The sequence below is a fragment of the Bombus vancouverensis genome, unplaced genomic scaffold, assembly GCF_051014615.1.
Source record: "Bombus vancouverensis nearcticus unplaced genomic scaffold, iyBomVanc1_principal scaffold0036, whole genome shotgun sequence".
NCBI classification, from domain to species: Eukaryota; Metazoa; Arthropoda; class Insecta; order Hymenoptera; family Apidae; genus Bombus; species Bombus vancouverensis.
Window position 1 is genome coordinate 546,922 of NW_027468927.1, and position 24,024 is coordinate 570,945.

General features: G+C 43.1%; 2 protein-coding genes and 2 non-coding genes across 4 annotated transcripts; 1 reads left to right on the forward strand and 3 right to left on the reverse strand.

Moving 5' to 3' along the window:
• Positions 1 to 2,791: 2,791 nt before the first annotated feature.
• On the reverse strand, positions 2,792 to 2,910 carry LOC143304474 (5S ribosomal RNA). The gene has a single exon (XR_013061136.1). It is a non-coding gene; the product is annotated as a 5S ribosomal RNA (ribosomal RNA).
• Positions 2,911 to 13,669: 10,759 nt separating this feature from the next.
• On the forward strand, positions 13,670 to 13,788 carry LOC143304475 (5S ribosomal RNA). The gene has a single exon (XR_013061137.1). It is a non-coding gene; the product is annotated as a 5S ribosomal RNA (ribosomal RNA).
• Positions 13,789 to 16,920: 3,132 nt separating this feature from the next.
• Positions 16,921 to 20,088, reverse strand: LOC117164555 (uncharacterized). Its single transcript, XM_033347702.1, has one exon. It carries the CDS (start codon positions 20,086 to 20,088, stop codon positions 16,921 to 16,923), a length of 3,168 nt encoding a protein of 1,055 aa, XP_033203593.1.
• A 780-nt stretch (positions 20,089 to 20,868) lies between these two features.
• On the reverse strand, positions 20,869 to 22,158 carry LOC143304452 (uncharacterized). Its single transcript, XM_076626931.1, has 2 exons — positions 22,153 to 22,158; positions 20,869 to 21,903 (listed from the first exon to the last, which is right to left on the reverse strand). The coding sequence occupies exons 1-2, from the start codon at positions 22,156 to 22,158 to the stop codon at positions 20,869 to 20,871; spliced, it is 1,041 nt and encodes a 346-aa protein (XP_076483046.1).
• Between the last annotated feature and the right edge of the window lie 1,866 nt (positions 22,159 to 24,024).

Here is a 24,024-nt window from a genome sequence, read left to right on the forward strand (position 1 = left end):
CGGACACTGGTGAGAAATTCCTCATGTCCTGCTTCTTTAGCGGGGTCACGACCAATCGGCATCAAGCTTTCCTTCGGGGAAAACTAAGAGGGAGTCAGTCAGCAGTCGGTCAGTGAGTCAGTCAGGCAGCCAGTCAGTCAGTCAGCAACCTCGGGAAGTCTCAGTTCGCAGCAACGATTCGCGCTTACGCTCTCGCCCTCTCATCCCCTGATCTTACGTTCTAACCGAGTCCAACCGTATCCCGGTTGCTGTTAATTCACCACTCAGTGTATACACAGTGTCTTAATAAAACACAACTGAAAACCCGTTACAGCAGTGTGCACTTCAATTAACCACCTCTATTAGCCTAAACGCAATAGGGGATCGATCATCTCGCGGCGTCGATTGAACAATCGTAACAGGAATTTACGACTCCTGTTGATGCGCTTCTACACGATCGTGTCTCCCCGCGAGTGAAAGAACACTAACTTTTTGTTAAAACGTAGAATATTCACCAAGCGTAAAGACACTATGTAACTCGCTACTGAGACATCACGAGAGAGAATGACTTTCCGTCAGGGTGATGCTGCAGAGGAAAACTGTGATGGGGTGTGTCTAAGGACACGAGGTCATCGGATTCGTCGAGAAAAGCCCTTGTTCGGAAAGTGAGGGAAATTGACGTTGCTGTCAATTGGTCAATTTCCATGTTGGTATCGAGAAAAGGATGCTAGCCGCCCTTGAGGGAAAGTTGCTAGTGGGAAGCGTCGTTCGTGAAAAAAATACATTTCCCCTATCTTCACGTAGTTGGGACAAAACTGTTTGTCTGTTTGAAGGACTTTAGTAAACTAAATCTTAAAATTTATAACGGGTTCTCAAGCTTGCTGAACATGTACTGTGGAGATGCATCGACATCTGGTAATCATTTTAGCCGGAGAATAGGGTCTGCGTGTGGCGAGCCACGGGACAGAAACCGTTGGAATGTTTTCTGTCGAGTGCCGCTACAATTATTTCTTTTAAGGAGAGCTATAGAATTTCTCTATACCTCTGTTAGAGAAAGCGTTCATCCCTTGACCGCGGCTACATTCGGCGACTGATTGTCGCCTCGAGCCCAAATTCATTATCACAAATCTCGAACAAATACAATCGGATTGAATAACGACAATTGCTTAATTGCGGCTATAGTAGAATCTAGATTAATGTGTTAAGGGGTTTTCCCAAATTCCAAAGGGAAGGCTTCGGTGTCCTTTTATCTCCGACATATACATATAAATGTGATATAAATTATATCGTGTTTGGCCTCATTTTAATCAGAAAAATCTCACAAAAAAGTCAGTAAAAATTTAATTAAAAAAAATTAAACATAAGGTTTAACCATTGACTGATGGATAATTAGTATTCTTTCATGGACGATTGAATTCGGATCATTTTACACTACTCAACCGTCGAACTTAGTGGCGTGTTAAAGGGAACGCTAGGGCCCTGTAGGTTGATTTCCCCCCAGTAACGGGAATGACGACCGATTAATTGCGATCAATCATACAAAAAATATAACGAATTGATTATAAAAATAGTATGCTAATAAATAATTGATATTGTTTTACGAAAAGAATAACTGTTAGCATTTTATGCAAGCGTTGGATGAAAAAGGCCGACATTGTTTGACCGATATGTATCTTATTAAGCCGACTCTCACACCTTTTCCTGTTTCGCTTGCGCTGTCTTCTCTAAGTAATTCACTACTGTACAAAACTCTACTGTAATTCATCGCAAAGGAGACACGATTTTCGAACAACTATGAAGACAATACGTGTATGTGACTTTACGTATAAATGTTCGTGAAGATGAACGATGTGCATACGTCCACCTAAATGTATGAAATTTTACTCAGGTGGCTACACCTTTTAGGCCAAACGGTGTTCCATTGAATTCATAGTGAAAACGGGTTGTAGAAAAAACAGCTGGACGTCTCTGTTTCGAAGAAAAGTTGTGCCATTGTAGATTTTGGACTCGTGCTTGAAAGATTATCTCATCAGGTTATTTATATTACATAACTTGTGCTGTTTGGTTGGTTGGTTGGTTGGTTGGTAGACAAGTAATATGAACTTTATGCGCATAATTAATTTATGGTGTTACTGGTTTATTTAATCAACTATGTTATATCCGTTGTTTTCTATGATATCCGTTGCGTTATCATAGAAAGAGACTGGATTTGATTAGGAAAAGAAAACCAAGCTGTTTATGTTTCTTCCATCCAAAATCTTTTACAACGACCAGAACGTACAGCAATTAGTATGGTTTCACCTTCTTTGTCTTTTTAACGTGAAAGTAAATATTCACTTAAACCACGAATGACATAATGGATTAGACGTATGTAATGAATATTCGGTATCGAGTTTGCTATATGTTAACAAATTTATTACATCGTCATCCGTGGAATAAAAATTGGAATAAATATAAATAGCCGTTTTGTGCAAACGGCGGCCATAGAGTGTGGAAAGTAAAAACTACTGCAGGAATCAGTGTAATAGATGCATAGATAATTGGTGCGTTAAATCTATTGTGCAGTTCATGAATTATAGCGCACAGTACTAGTGTATAATGTACATGAAATTACACTTACGTGCTAGACAACAATTTATAAGTAGTACGTGATTCAGCAATAGTCTATTGACTTTCAAACAAGCGTACTTGAATGTATAACGAATAACCACGACATTGACATACGCTGTAATGCTAAAAGTATATTTTTAACACGATGTACATGACCATAAATTATTAAGAAAAGTAGGAAGAATTGGAAAAAATTTAAAAAAGCCAACACCACACGGAGTTCCCAAGCGGTCACCCATCTAAGTACTATCCGTGCCCTACGTTGCTTAACTTTCGTGATCGGACGAGAACGAGTGCACTCAACGTGGTATGAGAGTTGGCTGAAGTGAGTAATTTTGTTACTTGCTCTTAATATTCAGGAAAAAAGAAGTGGTCAGTTGACTGTAGACCTCCGAGCAGGACGGACCTCTCAGTACGCGCGTCAAAGTAGACAAACATTCATTAAAGTAGAAGGAATAAGTGACAAAAAGTGAAAAATATTGCATTGACATCATCTCTATAAATACAAATAAGAATAAAAATAAAATAAAATAAAATAAGACAAAATAAAATTGTATAAAAAGATAGAAGTTACCGATAATGAAGCCAAAAGCAACGAAACGGAACCCACCGTGGACCCAATAAAAAAAGCCATCAAGAGAAAAATAATCACACAAAAAACAGCCAAAAAAATCAAGAATAGTTTAAGACTTTCCGCTCAAAAGACGCGGAAACTCAACCCACAACCAAACCTGGTTGCCAGGACGAAAAGACTAGTAAACATCCTATGAAACACAGTTATAGATTATCACTCCAGCCAAGAAGAAAAGGCTAAAGAAATGAAAAACATGAAGCCCGTAAGAGCTACCTCGCCTCCAGCAATCATAACAAAAAACAGATTCAGTATACTACAATCTGAACCAGAGTGTTATGCCGGGCGACCCTCTGCCTGGCCCAGGTCACTCACCGCGGGCCAGACGGACACCAGATGTCCGCTCTTCCGTACGGCGTACCCTCGATAGCCTTAAGTATCTTCCATAAATCTCAGGAATTTCCTAGTAGAGGTCCTTCAAACCAAACAAACATCTGTTTCCGAAGAATTTCTAAAGACTCTTGTCTACCACGGCTTGACAAGGGAAAGTTAGTTTTTCTCACCTATTGTTACGACCGTTCGCGGAGAGACGCGGTCGCGAGGAAAACGCGTCAGCGAGAGGCGTAAATTCTCGCTACGATTCGGTGAATCGACGCCGCGAAGTAGTCGTTCCCCTGTTTCGGTTAAGATAACAGAGGTGGTTGATTGAATATGACACAGTAGTAAGTTATATTTCACCGTTTATTCCACAACTTATAACGAGGATAGTTACACTGGTGCGTGTGTACGAGATGATTGAGTGACTGATCTGCGGGTGTATCTACCCGCTCGAAGGATGTTGACCGTTCGAAGGATGTGAAATCAGTACCGTCTTGGGAGACGATGATGTGTCGGAGGAAAGCTAAGGATGGGTGTGTCTAGCGCACGGGACCATCGGATTTGTTGGTGCCGATGTTGTTTAGGAGAGTGAGGGAATAGGCTTCGTTTTTAATTGGTTAAACGAAGGGTCTTAACCGCCCTCGAGAGAAATTGGTTAGTGGGAGGAAAGTTGCAGCGTGCGTGAGAAAAACCAACTTTCCTTAGTTAAGCCGTGGTAGACAATAGTCTTTGGAAATTCTTCCGAACCAGATGTTTGCTTTGTTTGAAGGACCTTTCCTAGGAAATCTATGAGATTTATGGAAGGTTCTTGAAACTGTGGAGGATACGCTGCGAGTATCCGAAGACATCTGGTTGCCATATTGCCCGCGGTGTGTGGCCTGGGCTAGGTAGAGTGTTACGCGACGTAACACCTATGCTGCAACTTTCCTCCCACTAACCACTTTCTCTCGAGGGCGGTTAAGACCCTTCGTTTAACCAATTAACAACGAAGCCAATTCCCTCATTCTCCTAACTAAAATCGTCACCAACAAATCCGATGTTCCCGTGCGCTAGACACACCCATCCTTAGCTTTCCTCCGACACAGCATCGTCACTCAACTTCACTTCTTCTACATCGTTGGAAAAGTCAACTACTAAGTCTATCGCTAATGCCCATCGGGGCAGTCTAAGCTTAACGCGAAAGTCGGTCTCGGTATTGTCGAGCCTACATTTCCTCTCCTAAATATCTTATAGTGCTACGTCCACTAATACATTAAATCCAATTATAAGAGCCCTGCTCTAACGTACATATATATCTTATCTTTGTGCGATAAGTGATTATCTATCTATCTATGCTCATCAGTGTAATCTAAGTGTTGGAAATATATAATTTATAATTCTGTGAATCACAGTGTTATACAAATTCAATCACCCCTATTATCTCAACGGAAATCAGGGGATCGATCAATTCGTGGTGTCGATTGTTATAATCGTAACGGGAATTTACGACTCCCGTTGACGTCTCTCCTAGCGACTACGTCTCCCCGCGATTGGTCGAAGAAACACGGAGTCTCATCCACAACCGGGACCATCAAACTACTCTACTTCGAGCTCAACGCTAGAACAAATAAAAAAGAAAAACGAAACATTACGAGGCAAAATAGGAAAACTCAGTCCCACCATACCACCAAAACAATCAACACTGCAGGGGCGACAGACCCCATCGTACAACCCAGGAGGCCCAGCGCCACCAGCATCGCCAAGGGGGGACCGAGCACCGGACGGACGCCCCACCAGATACACCGCAGAGGGGCGTACGAACGCTCCATCCACTACAAGGGATAACAAACCGCCGCCTATCAACATAACGCTACAAGACCCAAAGGACACGGTAACGCTCATAGAGAAAGTAGCGGGCATCAATCAGTTCCATATTAAAAGAATACACTCAGGTAAACATGCACTCTACCTCCGAAACCTACCCGATTTCCACAGAGCAAAACAAATACTCCTCTCAGCTAACACAACCTTTTACACGTACACACCCAAAACAGAGAAACACCATACATACTTGTTAAAAGGTTTAGACAATAGTTACACCGAAACAGAAATACTCACAGACCTACAAGCCTTGCAAATAGACGACGTAAAATTCACAAAAGTCACACGATTCACGACAAAAAGATCAAGGGAGAACAATATATTGCTCCCAATTTACATAATACAAGTATCCCCCGACAGTGGTATAAGTAACTTGTTAAAAGTTAACCATTTTAACTACTTCAGAATAAAATGGGAAAAAATAATTTTAAAAAATGATGACATAACTCAATGCCACAAATGCCAGCGATTAGGTCTCACAGCACAAAACTGTAACCTAAACTACCGCTGTGTTAAATGCACTGAGCCCCATGGTCCAGGCGGCTGCAAAATAAAAAGAGAAAACACAGTAACCAAAGACAAAATATTCTGCGTTAACTGCAAAAACTACGGACACCCCGCGTCATACAAAAGTTGCCCCAAACTCGTAGAGCTTCGTAAAAAGCTAGCCGATAAAATCAAGAAAGACAAAGAAACAAAGATAAAACGAATTGCCCAAATACGCCGTAAATACGTCCCAGAACTGAAGTTCTCTGACGTAGTGAAACAACAAACAAAATTAAATCAAATAATCGAAAACACATCACAATTAACAAACTTAGATCCGCGCTCAAGCCAAAGCTCAATTACAATCGATAACTCCCCCCATCTAAACATTATAAACGTTATCGAAGACTTTAAAAAAGCTATTCTCCAAGCATTAAAAGAACAACAAATGCAATTAAATGAAATAAAAAATACACTATCAACGCACGAAGAAAGGTTCGACGCCATCTTCAGCACTTTCAATAGTACAGATGACGAATAACCAAAATCCACTAAACCAACAATTACAGCAAAAAACACGTAAATTTAACCTAAAGCATCTGAAAATAATTACAATAAATGCTAACTCTTTAATTTCAAACCAAAAAAGATACAGTATGCTAACCCTAATAAATAAAGAAGCCCCCGATATGGTACTCATCTCAGAAACAAAACTAAACAAAAGACACAATGTACACTTCAAAAACTACTCCATGATAAGACACGACAGACCGAACGCCAGTCAAGGAGGAGGAACAGCGATCCTCATAAAAAACCCTATAAAATACAAAACAATTCTTATTGATAACAATATTGAGAAACAATGATCATAAAAATAAAAATAAGCAATAAGGAAAATTTATTCATCACTGCAGCCCACGCAACCTACGAAAACCAGAAAGACTTTAACTACGAATTCAATAATCTTTTCGAACTCTTACAGCTCAACAAACCGGAAAACTACTATATAATAGCAGGAGACCTTAAGGCAAAGCATACAAGCTGGAAAAACGAAATAAACAACACGAGAGGCAACTTCATTAGAAACTGGCTAGACAATAAAAGCATCCACTACAAAACAAATTTATACAGTTCCGAGCTACCCTCTTACCCAAAAGGAGGCTCATACCTGGACATATGCCTAGCAGATGCGCGACTAAAATTCCAAAACCTACGTCCAAACAACACCCTCAAAACCTTAGCCTACGACAGTGACCATAACGCCCTAGTATTTCACGTAAACAAAAACACATCTGATTTCCTAACACTCGAAATTCAGACCGAGACACCCAGGTACAATTACAAAAAGACAGACTGGAAAAAGTTCCAAAACATACTTGAACAAAACTGCGACCTAAAGATCGACAACAACGTCAACCTAACAAATAGACAAATCGACTCATTCATAGACGAAATAGAAAAACATACACAAATCGCTCTCCAAAAATCCGTGCCAATCATAAAACAAAAAAATTCATGCGAGCCCTATATCAACAATAAAATAAAAGATCTACACCGAGATAAAAGCTACATACTCTCCAAAATAAACAATATAAAATTTAACTATTCTTACGACAAAAGAGAAGAATTAGAATTCCTAAAGTACCTACTATACAGACTAAAAGCGTAATTGAAACAAGAATTCGCAAATTCTATAAACCATTACTGGACAAACAAAATAAAAAACATCTCCAAAAACGACTCAGCAAACATGTTCCCACAAATAAATCAAATCTTTAGAGCAAAAGAACAAAACCCCATCCCACCTCTCAAATTGCCCCCAGAAAATGCCTCCCTCATCCAAGAAGCAGGTATAACGATATACAACACCATCAAAGACACCGAGGGTAACTTCATAATATCTAAAACAATAGAAAAAATAGACATTATTGGCACCCACTTTTCCAAAATACACACGCAAAACGAACACATGGGCCGAGAACAACTAAACAGAATTATCATCGTCGAAACAAACAAACTCAAAAATGAATTGGAACAAGACAACACGCTAAACAAAACAGTCTGCACATTCCCAAACGAAAACACCGCAGACAACCCCAAACAACCAGATCCAGAAATAAGCTACTTCACAAATTACATTCAACTAAACACAATCTTCTCCAAACTAAACAACAAAAAATCCTCCGGCTTCGACGGCATCCCAAACATTTTACTCAAGCGCCTGCCGAACAAAATAAGATGGTACTACACAGTATTCTTCAACAATGCACTAAACAACACGTATTTCCCCAGAAAATGGAAAAAAGCCAAATTGATAGCTATTACAAAAAAAGATAAAGATGGCTCATCGCCCGCAAACCTACGACCCATAAGTCTCCTCCCCAACATAAGCAAAGTATTTGAAATAATTATAAACAACCCCCTAACCTCCGTCTGCACAAAAAATGACATAATCCCAGAAAATCAATTTGGCTTCCGGCACAAACACTCCACAATTCACGCAATAAACAAACTTACGTCGGACATCTGCTGGGCTCTAAACGCAAAACAACGTGTAGCCGCCTGCTTAATAGATCTCGAAGAAGCTTTCGACACAGTCTGGATCCCAGGTCTCATATACAAATTGATCAAAAAAAAATTTCCTAAACACCTGATTAAAATAGTCTGGGACATGATCACAAGCAGAACATTCGTAATGACCGAAGGTTCACACTCATCAAGCAAAGAATTCTCCATAAAAAAACGGTCTACAACAAGGTACAGGAAATTCCCCGTTACTTTTCAGTATTTACAACAGTGACTTACTAAATCTCTTTGATCTCAATACATCCACCCATAAACGCCCCATAGCCTTCGCAGACGACCTAATCATCTACGTAACAGGCCGCAAAACCAAAACAATAAAAACGGAACTCCAAGAACTTTTTGAGAAAATAAACGACTATTACCACGCATGGAAACTAAAAATCAACATAAGCAAATGCGAAACCATACTGTTTAGACCCAAGTCAAGTGAAATCGGCCCAACAGAAAGAGAATACTGCAAAAATTTTCAACTAAGAGAAAAAACAGACAAAGGGGCTCTCATACCACACAAACATTGCGTAAAATACCTAGGAGTAAACATAGACTATAAATTAAACTACAAGCAGCACACCGAAATGCAACTTACTAAGGCCAATAAAGCATTCTGGAAAATAAGAAAACTATTCCACTCCAAACATCTCGACAGCAAAGTAAAAATTCTATGCTATCAAGCACTAATCAGATCGATCATAACCTACGGCTACCCAATCTGGTACAACATATCAGCCTCCCAAATGGAAAAAATTCGCATCTTCGAAAGAAAATTCATCAGGGCTTGCTTGAGTACTTACAGATCCGAATATAGCGGATTCAAAAGATATGTAAAAAAACAAAATAATATACGACCTAGTCAACATTCACCGCATAGACTGTCACATCCTAAAGCTAATAAGAAACCACTTCGCGCAAGCGGCAAAGATAAAAGAAAATAGTTTAATCTTCAGTTGCTTATTTCCAAATGACGCATATTAAAAAAGCACTCTGACAACAGGCTACATCCCGCCAGAAGCTTTCCTATACCTTGAAGAAAAAAACTACCTCCAGGACCAAAATAATATTCCAATAATTTATCACATAAAAAGAAAAATAGGGATCAAAACTATACTTTACGAAGAAAACATAAACAGACAGACCGCAGACGCTAGATGGAGATACAACATGGCCCTCCCTCTGAAAGACACTAAAGACAAACATAGAAAAAATACAAAAAAATATTGGTGGATACTGAATCCATAATAAAATAAGAGAGAAAATCCATTAAACCTATAAAACTCAATTCTGCCCCCGTACAACACAGGTGCAAACATTGTAATTATTGTAATTCTCTTTCTTTTAAAAGAAACCTATTTAACATCCCCCTCCCCCTCCCCCTCATCCCACCCCTCCCCAAAATTTCACAGCGCCCAAAAATATACTACCGAAGCGTCCTGTCTTGCGACCCAGTTTTCAGGACAGGAAAAACAAATAAAAACAAAATCACATAGAAGCTCCGCTCCTCCAGCAGCTTAAACCAAAAAATTATATTAAACACGAAAAATGTAAAGCGCCGACACATATTATAGCATGGCTACGTCGTACCGTTGCATATCGGCACCTTTGCCTAAGATATCATTACATAAATTCACCGTTTATTGTGAATACCAACATGTATTTAAAATTGTATCTTGGGTTTAATAAACATCTTAAAAAAAAAAATTCAGGAAAAAAGAATATTAAAAAAACAGATGTATGTAAATGTGAGAATGATATAATGTATGGTAATAGTCGCGTAGTACTAAAACATTTCTTTTTTTCGATGCTTATATTATAGATTATTAAAGATAGATTATTAAAGATAGATTATTAAGAAAAGCAAACAAAAAAAAAAATTGGAAAAATAAAAAAACCAATACAACACGGAGTTCCCAAGCGGTCAACCATCTAAGTACCATCCGTGCCTAGCGTTGCGTGCTTAACTTTCGTGATCAGACGAAAACGAGTGCTTTTTTAATTTTAATTATAACGTTTATTGCCCAAAGAAGTACATATTTTGTATATAAGGCCTAAAATTCTTACTATATCGAATGCTTTTTCAAGGCAGGCGGCTACTCGTTGCTTTGCATTGAGAGCCCACCAAGCAATTTATTACAGTTATTAATTCGACACAAAGCACAAGTCCAGGTATAATAAGTCTTACGAAATAAATACGCGCGTGTCAACAAACTCCGTATACACGTATGATGCGTCTGTATGCTTATGCTGCGATCGCTGAACTCTCTCGGTCGTCATTTCGTTTGTTTATTTATACTAGTCGGGGGACAGTCGGAAAGTTTGAACTCGACTGGTTATCTTTTAACAAGTTACTTATACCACTGTCGGGGGATACTTGTATTATGTAAATTGGGAGCAATATATTGTTCTCCCTTGATCTTTTTGTCGTGAATCGTGTGACTTTTGTGAATTTTACGTCGTCTATTTGCAAGGCTTGTAGGTCTGTGAGTATTTCTGTTTCGGTGTAACTATTGTCTAAACCTTTTAACAAGTATGTATGGTGTTTCTCTGTTTTGGGTGTGTACGTGTAAAAGGTTGTGTTAGCTGAGAGGAGTATTTGTTTTGCTCTGTGGAAATCGGGTAGGTTTCGGAGGTAGAGTGCATGTTTACCTGAGTGTATTCTTTTAATATGGAACTGATTGATGCCCGCTACTTTCTCTATGAGCGTTACCGTGTCCTTTGGGTCTTGTAGCGTTATGTTGATAGGCGGCGGTTTGTTATCCCTTGTAGTGGATGGAGCGTTCGTACGCCCCTCTGCGGTGTATCTGGTGGGGCGTCCGTCCGGTGCTCGGTCCCCCCTTGGCGATGCTGGTGGCGCTGGGCCTCCTGGGTTGTACGATGGGGTCTGTCGCCCCTGCAGTGTTGATTGTTTTGGTGGTATGGTGGGACTGAGTTTTCCTATTTTGCCTCGTAATGTTTCGTTTTTCTTTTTTATTTGTTCTAGCGTTGAGCTCGAAGTAGAGTAGTTTGATGGTCCCGGTTGTGGATGAGACTCCGTGTTTCTTCGACCAATCGCGGGGAGACGTAGTCGCTAGGAGAGACGTCAACGGGAGTCGTAAATTCCCGTTACGATTATAACAATCGACACCACGAATTGATCGATCCCCTGATTTCCGTTGAGATAATAGGGGTGATTGAATTTGTACAACACTGTGATTCACAGAATTATAAATTATATATTTCCAACACTTAGATTACACTGATGAGCATAGATAGATAGATAATCACTTATCGCACAAAGATAAGATATATATGTACGTTAGAGCAGGGCTCTTATAATTGGATTTAGTGTATTAGTGGACGTAGCACTATAAGATATTTAGGAGAGGAAATGTAGGCTCGACAATACCGAGACCGACTTTCGCGTTAAGCTTAGACTGCCCCGATGGGCATTAGCGATAGACTTAGTAGTTGACTTTTCCAACGATGTAGAAGAAGTGAAGTTGAGTGACGATGCTGTGTCGGAGGAAAGCTAAGGATGGGTGTGTCTAGCGCACGGGAACATCGGATTTGTTGGTGACGATTTTAGTTAGGAGAATGAGGGAATTGGCTTCGTTGTTAATTGGTTAAACGAAGGGTCTTAACCGCCCTCGAGAGAAAGTGGTTAGTGGGAGGAAAGTTGCAGCATAGGTGTTACGTCGCGTAACACTCTACCTAGCCCAGGCCACACACCGCGGGCAATATGGCAACCAGATGTCTTCGGATACTCGCAGCGTATCCTCCACAGTTTCAAGAACCTTCCATAAATCTCATAGATTTCCTAGGAAAGGTCCTTCAAACAAAGCAAACATCTGGTTCGGAAGAATTTCCAAAGACTATTGTCTACCACGGCTTAACTAAGGAAAGTTGGTTTTTCTCACGCACGCTGCAACTTTCCTCCCACTAACCAATTTCTCTCGAGGGCGGTTAAGACCCTTCGTTTAACCAATTAAAAACGAAGCCTATTCCCTCACTCTCCTAAACAACATCGGCACCAACAAATCCGATGGTCCCGTGCGCTAGACACACCCATCCTTAGCTTTCCTCCGACACATCATCGTCTCCCAAGACGGTACTGATTTCACATCCTTCGAACGGTCAACATCCTTCGAGCGGGTAGATACACCCGCAGATCAGTCACTCAATCATCTCGTACACACGCACCAGTGTAACTATCCTCGTTATAAGTTGTGGAATAAACGGTGAAATATAACTTACTACTGTGTCATATTCAATCAACCACCTCTGTTATCTTAACCGAAACAGGGGAACGACTACTTCGCGGCGTCGATTCACCGAATCGTAGCGAGAATTTACGCCTCTCGCTGACGCGTTTTCCTCGCGACCGCGTCTCTCCGCGAACGGTCGTAACAATAGGTGAGAAAAACTAACTTTCCCTTGTCAAGCCGTGGTAGACAAGAGTCTTTAGAAATTCTTCGGAAACAGATGTTTGTTTGGTTTGAAGGACCTCTACTAGGAAATTCCTGAGATTTATGGAAGATACTTAAGGCTATCGAGGGTACGCCGTACGGAAGAGCGGACATCTGGTGTCCGTCTGGCCCGCGGTGAGTGACCTGGGCCAGGCAGAGGGTCGCCCGGCATAACACTCTGGTTCAGATTGTAGTATACTGAATCTGTTTTTTGTTATGATTGCTGGAGGCGAGGTAGCTCTTACGGGCTTCATGTTTTTCATTTCTTTAGCCTTTTCTTCTTGGCTGGAGTGATAATCTATAACTGTGTTTCATAGGATGTTTACTAGTCTTTTCGTCCTGGCAACCAGGTTTGGTTGTGGGTTGAGTTTCCGCGTCTTTTGAGCGGAAAGTCTTAAACTATTCTTGATTTTTTTGGCTGTTTTTTGTGTGATTATTTTTCTCTTGATGGCTTTTTTTATTGGGTCCACGGTGGGTTCCGTTTCGTTGCTTTTGGCTTCATTATCGGTAACTTCTATCTTTTTATACAATTTTATTTTGTCTTATTTTATTTTATTTTATTTTTATTCTTATTTGTATTTATAGAGATGATGTCAATGCAATATTTTTCACTTTTTGTCACTTATTCCTTCTACTTTAATGAATGTTTGTCTACTTTGACGCGCGTACTGAGAGGTCCGTCCTGCTCGGAGGTCTACAGTCAACTGACCACTTCTTTTTTCCTGAATATTAAGAGCAAGTAACAAAATTACTCACTTCAGCCAACTCTCATACCACGTTGAGTGCACTCGTTCTCGTCCGATCACGAAAGTTAAGCAACGTAGGGCACGGATAGTACTTAGATGGGTGACCGCTTGGGAACTCCGTGTGGTGTTGGCTTTTTTAAATTTTTTCCAATTCTTCCTACTTTTCTTAATAATTTATGGTCATGTACATCGTGTTAAAAATATACTTTTAGCATTACAGCGTATGTCAATGTCGTGGTTATTCGTTATACATTCAAGTACGCTTGTTTGAAAGTCAATAGACTATTGCTGAATCACGTACTACTTATAAATTGTTGTCTAGCACGTAAGTGTAATTTCATGTACATTATACACTAGTACTGTGCGCTATAATTCATGAACTGCACAATAGATTTAACGCACCAATTATCTATGCATCTATTACACTGATTCCTGCAGTAGTTTTTACTTTCCACACTCTATGGCCGCCGTTTGCACAAAACGGCTATTTATATTTATTCCAATTTTTATTCCACGGATGACGATGTAATAAATTTGTTAACATATAGCAAACTCGATACCGAATATTCATTACATACGTCTAATCCATTATGTCATTCGTGGTTTAAGTGAATATTTACTTTCACGTTAAAAAGACAAAGAAGGTGAAACCATACTAATTGCTGTACGTTCTGGTCGTTGTAAAAGATTTTGGATGGAAGAAACATAAACAGCTTGGTTTTCTTTTCCTAATCAAATCCAGTCTCTTTCTATGATAACGCAACGGATATCATAGAAAACAACGGATATAACATAGTTGATTAAATAAACCAGTAACACCATAAATTAATTATGCGCATAAAGTTCATATTACTTGTCTACCAACCAACCAACCAACCAACCAAACAGCACAAGTTATGTAATATAAATAACCTGATGAGATAATCTTTCAAGCACGAGTCCAAAATCTACAATGGCACAACTTTTCTTCGAAACAGAGACGTCCAGCTGTTTTTTCTACAACCCGTTTTCACTATGAATTCAATGGAACACCGTTTGGCCTAAAAGGTGTAGCCACCTGAGTAAAATTTCATACATTTAGGTGGACGTATGCACATCGTTCATCTTCACGAACATTTATACGTAAAGTCACATACACGTATTGTCTTCATAGTTGTTCGAAAATCGTGTCTCCTTTGCGATGAATTACAGTAGAGTTTTGTACAGTAGTGAATTACTTAGAGAAGACAGCGCAAGCGAAACAGGAAAAGGTGTGAGAGTCGGCTTAATAAGATACATATCGGTCAAACAATGTCGGCCTTTTTCATCCAACGCTTGCATAAAATGCTAACAGTTATTCTTTTCGTAAAACAATATCAATTATTTATTAGCATACTATTTTTATAATCAATTCGTTATATTTTTTGTATGATTGATCGCAATTAATCGGTCGTCATTCCCGTTACTGGGGGGAAATCAACCTACAGGGCCCTAGCGTTCCCTTTAACACGCCACTAAGTTCGACGGTTGAGTAGTGTAAAATGATCCGAATTCAATCGTCCATGAAAGAATACTAATTATCCATCAGTCAATGGTTAAACCTTATGTTTAATTTTTTTTAATTAAATTTTTACTGACTTTTTTGTGAGATTTTTCTGATTAAAATGAGGCCAAACACGATATAATTTATATCACATTTATATGTATATGTCGGAGATAAAAGGACACCGAAGCCTTCCCTTTGGAATTTGGGAAAACCCCTTAACACATTAATCTAGATTCTACTATAGCCGCAATTAAGCAATTGTCGTTATTCAATCCGATTGTATTTGTTCGAGATTTGTGATAATGAATTTGGGCTCGAGGCGACAATCAGTCGCCGAATGTAGCCGCGGTCAAGGGATGAACGCTTTCTCTAACAGAGGTATAGAGAAATTCTATAGCTCTCCTTAAAAGAAATAATTGTAGCGGCACTCGACAGAAAACATTCCAACGGTTTCTGTCCCGTGGCTCGCCACACGCAGACCCTATTCTCCGGCTAAAATGATTACCAGATGTCGATGCATCTCCACAGTACATGTTCAGCAAGCTTGAGAACCCGTTATAAATTTTAAGATTTAGTTTACTAAAGTCCTTCAAACAGACAAACAGTTTTGTCCCAACTACGTGAAGATAGGGGAAATGTATTTTTTTCACGAACGACGCTTCCCACTAGCAACTTTCCCTCAAGGGCGGCTAGCATCCTTTTCTCGATACCAACATGGAAATTGACCAATTGACAGCAACGTCAATTTCCCTCACTTTCCGAACAAGGGCTTTTCTCGACGAATCCGATGACCTCGTGTCCTTAGACACACCCCATCACAGTTTTCCTCTGCAGCATCACCCTGACGGAAAGTCATTCTCTCTCGTGATGTCTCAGTAGCGAGTTACATAGTGTCTTTACGCTTGGTGAATATTCTACGTTTTAACAAAAAGTTAGTGTTCTTTCACTCGCGGGGAGACACGATCGTGTAGAAGCGCATCAACAGGAGTCGTAAATTCCTGTTACGATTGTTCAATCGACGCCGCGAGATGATCGATCCCCTATTGCGTTTAGGCTAATAGAGGTGGTTAATTGAAGTGCACACTGCTGTAACGGGTTTTCAGTTGTGTTTTATTAAGACACTGTGTATACACTGAGTGGTGAATTAACAGCAACCGGGATACGGTTGGACTCGGTTAGAACGTAAGATCAGGGGATGAGAGGGCGAGAGCGTAAGCGCGAATCGTTGCTGCGAACTGAGACTTCCCGAGGTTGCTGACTGACTGACTGGCTGCCTGACTGACTCACTGACCGACTGCTGACTGACTCCCTCTTAGTTTTCCCCGAAGGAAAGCTTGATGCCGATTGGTCGTGACCCCGCTAAAGAAGCAGGACATGAGGAATTTCTCACCAGTGTCCGGGGTGATTTTATTGCTGGGGAAAACCAGTCGTTTCTATCCTATGTTTATGTGTTGGGTTTTCTCGTTCGGTGACTACCTGCCTTTTCCGAGCCTTTTTTAATAGCATAACAAACTCAAGGATTTTGCTAATCCGGACATAAACCGAAATGCTTCTAGACAACTAGATTGCTCGACACACATCTGGAAACAATTTAGCTAGAAGGTGACGTTTTATGGCCGGTCATTGAGTTTATTGCGGGTCTGGAAGCAGGTAGGTGGGCCGCTGGCCGCCAGGTAGCGTTGGCTGGGGTTCCGCTGCTCCATGCGACGCAACATCCTCCCCCCGTTGAGAGGGCACCGATCAAATTCTGCCTGTGGGTTCGATGGGGGTGTGCTCTGCCTCCTTCGAGGTCAGCGATTGTCCGGGCGCTTCTGGATCTGATTGGAATGGCAGGGGGACCAGCCGCTTGACGCCGCGGTCCAGGAGGTTCGATGAAGTCTGCACAGTCGCTGTTCGGATTACGCCATCGGCTCCGGGATGGACCTTGACTACCCGTCCCAAGGGCCAGCACATCGAGGGAACGTTGTCTTCTCTGAGCAGGACGATTGCGCCTTCGTGTATGTTATGTCCACCCTTGGTCCATTTGCTGCGGTTGTTTAATTGGTTGAGGTACTCCTTGTGCCAGCGTTTCCAAAAATGCTGTTTCATCTTTTGGATATGCTGCCATCTGGAGAGTCGGTTGGAGGGAGTGTCCCTGAAATCTCGCTCACGCACACTCATTAGTGATTCACCGATGAGGAAGTGACCAGGAGTGAGAACGAGGAGATCCTTGGGATCCGTGGATATGGGTGTTAATGGTCGGGAGTTGAGGACGGCTTCGATCTCTATGATCAGTGTATTGAATTGCTCGAAAGTGAGCAATTCATGACCTGCGACGCGTCTGAAGTGATGCTTAAAGGATTTCACCGCTGCCTCCCATAGTCCCCCGAAGTGTGGAGACTGAGGGGGTATGAAGCGCCATTCTATGTGTTTGTCTGCGAGGAATGCTTGTACTTTTGAGTGGTGATCGTCCGAGTGTAGAAGGTCATACAGTTCCCGTAAGTCGTTCTTTGCCCCGACGAAATTTGTACCATTGTCCGAATGGATTGTCGAGCAAAACCCTCGCCGAGCGATGAATCTACGAAGAGCGGCGATAAAGGTTTCGCTCGTGAGATCGCCAACGAGCTCCATGTGTACCGCCTTCACGGCTAGGCATACGAAGATCGCAACGTACACCTTGACCTGTCGGCGGTTACGATCTCTTGTCTCCTTTATGTAGAAGGGTCCACAATAGTCCACGCCGACATTCGCGAATGGTCGAGACTCTGTCACTCGCGCTTCCGGCAAATCACCCATTATGTATTCTACTGACGGTGGATGGGCGCGGCAGCAGCGGACGCAGTTCTTGATCGTGCGCCAGACTTGACTTCGGCCGTCGACGGGCCAATATCGTTGTCTGACAGCGTACAACGTAGCCTGTGTCCCGGAGTGCAGGTGAATCTGGTGTGTATGCTCGATAATCCGAGCTGTGACGGATGCTTTGGGTAGCAGTATTGGGTGTTTTTGACCGAAAGTCATCGACGAATGCCTGAGTCGACCCCCGACTCGCAGGATTCCTTTCTGGTCAATGAAAGGATTGAGTCGCGTGAGTTTCCTTGTTAACGCTGCGTTCCGGTTCATTCGGAGCGTACGGATTTCCTCGGGGAAATGGATGCCTTGTAATAGTATGATTAATTTGTCGTGAGCGATGTGTAATTCCGTTGCGGTCAAGGGTGTCATTCGGTTCTGTTTCTGCCTCCAACGGAGGCAACGAGCGACGATCCGAATTAGCTTAGGCCAGGAGGAGTACCGTTCCAACAGGCTGCAATCGGCGGGAGCCGCGGATAGACAAGTTGCCGTTTTTTGTTCTAACAACTCCGTTTGTGGTATTGGGGTCCAGGTCGGCCAGGAATCTTCCGATTGTTGGAGCCATTCTGGACCGTGCTGCCAAATGGTCGGGCGGAGAAATTCTTCGGGTGTTTGGCCTCGCGATATTAGATCCGCGGGATTGTCGTGGGTGGGGACATGACGCCGACTGCCGATGCTGGTTTTTCTTTGGATCTCGGAGACCCTGTTGGCGACAAACGTCTTGAGTGTGTGGGGTGACGTGGTTAGCCAGTGGAGAACGATGGCGGAGTCGGTCCAATAGACCATACGAGTGATGCTGTGTGATAAGGCTTGATGTATGGTAGCCATCAGGGACGTAAGAAGGAAGGCTCCGCTCAGCTCGAGCCGCGGAATGGTTTGGGATTTTAGCGGGGCTACTTTTGACTTCGCGGTTAGCAGCTGGGTCCGTACGCGGCCGTCCGGATTAACGGTTCGGAGATAGACGCATGCGCCGTAGGCCTTCTCGCTGGCGTCGCAAAAGCCGTGCATTTCGATCTCAGTTGCGGAGTCAATGATCGCCTTGCGTGGGAATGTAATATTGTTCAAGAGTGGCAATTGAGAATAATACCTGTCCCACTCTGAATGGAGATCTGATGGGAGAGATTCGTCCCACTCGGCTTTCACTGCCCAGACTCGCTGAAGCAGGATTTTCGCGCGGACGATCACTGGCGCGAGCAGCCCCAGAGGATCGTAGATTCGAGCGATTACGGAGCTGATCGATCGCTTCGTAACGCGGGGAATGTCTGCCTTGGCGTCAACCGAATAAATGAGTGAATCATCGGAGGACTTCCAGAAGACCCCAAGTGTTTTTAAGGGTTGAAGCTCGCCCAGCTGTAGCTTCTGATTTATGTCCGGGTCAGATAGTCCGTTGAGTAGTGTCCGGTTGTTGGACGCCCATTTTCTGATTTTTAAACCGGCTAGTTGGAGGAGTTCGGTGAGTTCTGTGCGGATTGACAGCGCTTCGCCTATCGTATCCGCTCCGGTGAGAGCGTCGTCGACGTAAAAGTCCCGTAACAATACCGATGAAGCTCGCGGGAATCGGTGCCCTTCATCGCTTGCCAATTGTCTGAGACACCGGATGGCTAGATAGGGTGCTGCAGACAGTCCGAACGTGACGGTGTTGATCTGATATGTTTCCAACTCGCCGTCGGAATTGCGCCATAAAATTTGCTGAAATCTTCGATCGACCGGACGCACGAGGAATTGTCGGTACATTTTCTCGACATCGCCGGTGAGGACGTACTGGTGAGATCGGAATCTCAAGAGGATATCGAACAAATCCTCTTGCAGCTTCGGACCTGTATAAAGGGTGTCGTTCAACGAGACGCCGGTGGTACTGGGTGCGGATCCGTCAAACACAACGCGAAGTTTTGTGGATGTGCTCGAGTCCTTAACGACGCCGTGGTGTGGCAAGTAATAGTCGTTCTCCGGTTCGTGGCGTGATGCAACCTTGGTCATGTGGCCCAAGTCCAGATACTCCTGAATGACCGCCCGATACGCTGTTTCGAACTGTTGATTTCGTCTGAATTGCTGCTGGAGAGAGGCGAGTCGTTTCATCGCCATTGCCTTGGATGATCCGAGTGACGAGATTTTGTCGTTAAAGGGGAGTGCGACGATGTATCGCCCATCGCTGGTGCGTTGGACGTGATTTTGAAAATGCTCCTCACATCGTCGATCCGCCTCCGATAAGTGTTTTATCTGAGGTCCCTCGTCGAGTTCCCAAAAGCGGGTGAGGTCCGTCTCTAGTTCCGTTGTGGAGGCATGAAAGACCCTGGCAGGTCCTGGGGAAGGTGGGCTCCCCCCGATGACCCACCCGAATCGCGTTTTTTGCAGGCGCAGATCGGGGCCGGTTGATGGGTTAAGATTTATCTGTCCGACACACAATGAGGCAACGGTGGGCCCTGAGCCCAACAAAATATCAATCGGGGATGGGACATGGAATGCTGGATCGGCTAGCGGGACATTCTTAGGTATCGTGATTGCGGAACGATCTATGAATTGGTCTGGGATCAGTGTCGAGATTGTTGGGAGGATTAGGAACGTCAATGTGCGTCGGTAGGCTTGGTCAGAGGATGTGATCGTGGCTGTAATGTAACGCCTTGAAGTGACTGATAGGGTGTCAAGGGCTCCGATTGGCACCGAACATTGATATTGGGGAAGTTTTAATGAGTTTGCAAGCCGCTCAGTTATGAAATTCATAGTGGAACCGGTATCTAACAGGGCTCGACAGCGCACTGGTTGGATTTTGTGGTTTAGGATATTGACGCGTGCAGTGGTTAACAGGTCGTTGGATGGGGTTATGGTCCGTGAGTTGGTCTCCCTTGTTGCGCCTGCCCGTCTTAGTCATTGTCTGTTTTGTCGTTGCGAGTTGGATGATGGATTATTTGGATGGTATGACGGAGCTTTCCTTGTGCTTGGGGGCGTGGTGGGAGGCGTCTGATTGCTCATTGGCGCGTCTGATCGATGTAGGAGCGTGTGATGGCGTTGATCACATATGCGGCAAGAGCCAGAGGTGCAGTGTTGCAATTTGTGTCCTGGTAGCAGGCAATTCGTACACGCTGAGATTTCCTCGGCGGCTAGAATCCGTTCGTCGATCGTCTTCGTCCTAAAGGTGTTGCAGCGCCAAATTTTGTGTGGTCCATGGCAGATTGGACAGAGTGGCGGTGATCGTGACGTGACAAATGCCTGCCCTCGTGGTGGGCGTGTCGTTCTTGCAGGTTCTATGACCTGACAGCGATCGTTCAAGAATTGCAAGAAGTCCGGGAACGTGGGGAATGGTGTGGACCTTATCTTTTCCTTCCATATTGAATCGGTTTCCCGATCAAGGTTGGCGGTACATAGGTGCAAAAGCAGGGCATCTGCGGTTGGTTGTCCGATGGCGGCCAAGGCTTTGTAATGAGCTTCCAACTTGGTCGTGTAGGACTGCAAATCGCGATGTGCTATCCGTGATGAGGAGGCTGCGTCAAATATCTCCTGCAAGTGTCTCTCGACAATTTTGGCTGGTCTGTTATAACGTCGTTCTAATATTTCCCAGGCGACTGCGTAGTTAGCTGCCGCATTGCTTAATGACGCGATCGCTAGAGCTGCCCCATGCTTTAGGCAAGAACGGAGATACATCAGTCGCTTGCAGTCGTCTATGCGGGGGTTATCGTGGACCGTGGAGCGAAATTGATCCGCGAACCCCGGCCAATCTTCGTAGGCTCCAGAAAAGGTGGGTAGCTGAATTCTAGGCAAATCGACGGGTTCCGGCAATGACATGTCCGATGGCTTTGTTGCAAGATTTGTGGTGGTTGGTTCTGCTTGCTTGTTTGCCTCCTCAAGGATGGCGGACGCCTGTCCGGCGATGGTGTAGAACTTCTGTTGTAGGTCAACCCGGTCCTTCAGTGTTTGACCCTAGTCTCTGTCGTCTAATTCGCATTGGCCCTTTTTGAACGATGCAAACTCTCCCTCTAAGTCTTGCAAATTACGCTGAATAGCATGCACGGGAGTCCCTTCCTCGTGATTGTTGAGCAATGTGCGAAACGCTTCTAATTCTTGTCTGAATCCATCGCGTTTCCGCAGCAATTGCCGGACGCGCTCTTCCTGAGGGGGAGCCATGAGGGATTTCGACAATTTGAGCGAGCTTACCTTCATGTTGCGTGGTAACTGGGGGTGCACTCTTTCACTGACACGTATCCGGCTCGAAGGACCAAAATGTTCTTTCACTCGCGGGGAGACACGATCGTGTAGAAGCGCACCAACAGGAGTCGTAAATTCCTGTTACGATTGTTCAATCGACGCCGCGAGATGATCGATCCCCTATTGCGTTTATGCTAATAGAGGTGGTTAATTGAAGTGCACACTGCTGTAACGGGTTTTCAGTTGTGTTTTATTAAGACACTGTGTATACACTGAGTGGTGAATTAACAGCAACCGGGATACGGTTGGACTCGGTTAGAACGTAAGATCAGGGGATGAGAGGGCGAGAGCGTAAGCGCGAATCGTTGCTGCGAACTGAGACTTCCCGAGGTTGCTGACTGACTGACTGGCTGCCTGACTGACTCACTGACCGACTGCTGACTGACTCCCTCTTAGTTTTCCCCGAAGGAAAGCTTGATGCCGATTGGTCGTGACCCCGCTAAAGAAGCAGGACATGAGGAATTTCTCACCAGTGTCCGGGGTGATTTTATTGCTGGGGAAAACCAGTCGTTTCTATCCTATGTTTATGTGTTGGGTTTTCTCGTTCGGTGACTACCTGCCTTTTCCGAGCCTTTTTTAATAGCATAACAAACTCAAGGATTTTGCTAATCCGGACATAAACCGAAATGCTTCTAGACAACTAGATTGCTCGACACACATCTGGAAACAATTTAGCTAGAAGGTGACGTTTTATGGCCGGTCATTGAGTTTATTGGGGGTCTGGAAGCAGGTAGGTGGGCCGCTGGCCGCCAGGTAGCGTTGGCTGGGGTTCCGCTGCTCCATGCGACGCAACAGTTAGTTTAGTAATACTTGTACCGTAGACAAGCAAGTTGAGTACAACTTGGACTTTGGAAGGAAGCGCATTTTGTTATTCCGCTGACCGCGGATTCGTTATTGAACGTAGGATTATTGTCATTAGCATCTCGAGTATCTAATTACTACGGCTACTTGTCAAATTCTGTAATAATCATATTTGTACTAGTAAATATCTTCTCTGTTACATAACAACAATGGCTAATACAAATGAAGATTCGTTACACGCACCTAACCCTAATCATAATGTGAACCCGAAATATATATGCCAGAAATAATATATATGTCGGAGATGAAAGGAAAGCCGAAGCCTTTCCTTGGAAATTTTGGGAATATCCTCTAGTACTTTAGTCTAGATTTTATTATAGCTGTAATTGTTTAAAATTTGTGATAGCGAGATTGGGTTCGAGGTGACAATTGGTCGCCGAACGTAGCCACGCTCACGAGATAAGCGTTTTGCCTAACGGAGGTCTGGAGTAGTTGTATGGGTTTTCCGAGAAGTGAGATTGTGGCGGCATGCGGCCTCGAGAGCGGGCCTAGCCACGTGTGAGGTTACGTCGGAGGTGCCGATACAATGGGACATACATTGTATCAATAATCAAACTCCAAGCAGAAACTGCCTAGCAACGGCGTTCGGAACTTTCTCGATGCTTCTAACGAGTGCGTATAAAATTTCAGACGAGGCCGGCATTCGTGCGATTGCCTTGGAGAGTGACACCTCGAGCATTTTCGTCAATCGTATTTTGTGCCTAAGATTATTTTTACGCTTAGTAAAGAGTTATCTCGTTGGCCGTGGATTCGTTTGAACCCAACAAACACATTGTTAATAGTGTACATTAAATACATTATTCGTAAATCATACTATTCATTAATCTTACTATTCGTTAAGCTTATTATTCATTAGACTTATTATCTGTTAAACTTAATTATTCGTATAATTTATTATTTATTAACTTCATTGTTCATCAAATTTATTATTCATTAGACTTAATTATTTGTTAAGCTTTG

Excerpts from the sequence above, each read along its gene's own strand:
- LOC117164555 (XM_033347702.1), bottom strand. The coding sequence starts at position 20,088 with ATGGCGATGAAACGACTCGCCTCTCTCCAGCAGCAATTCAGACGAAAT.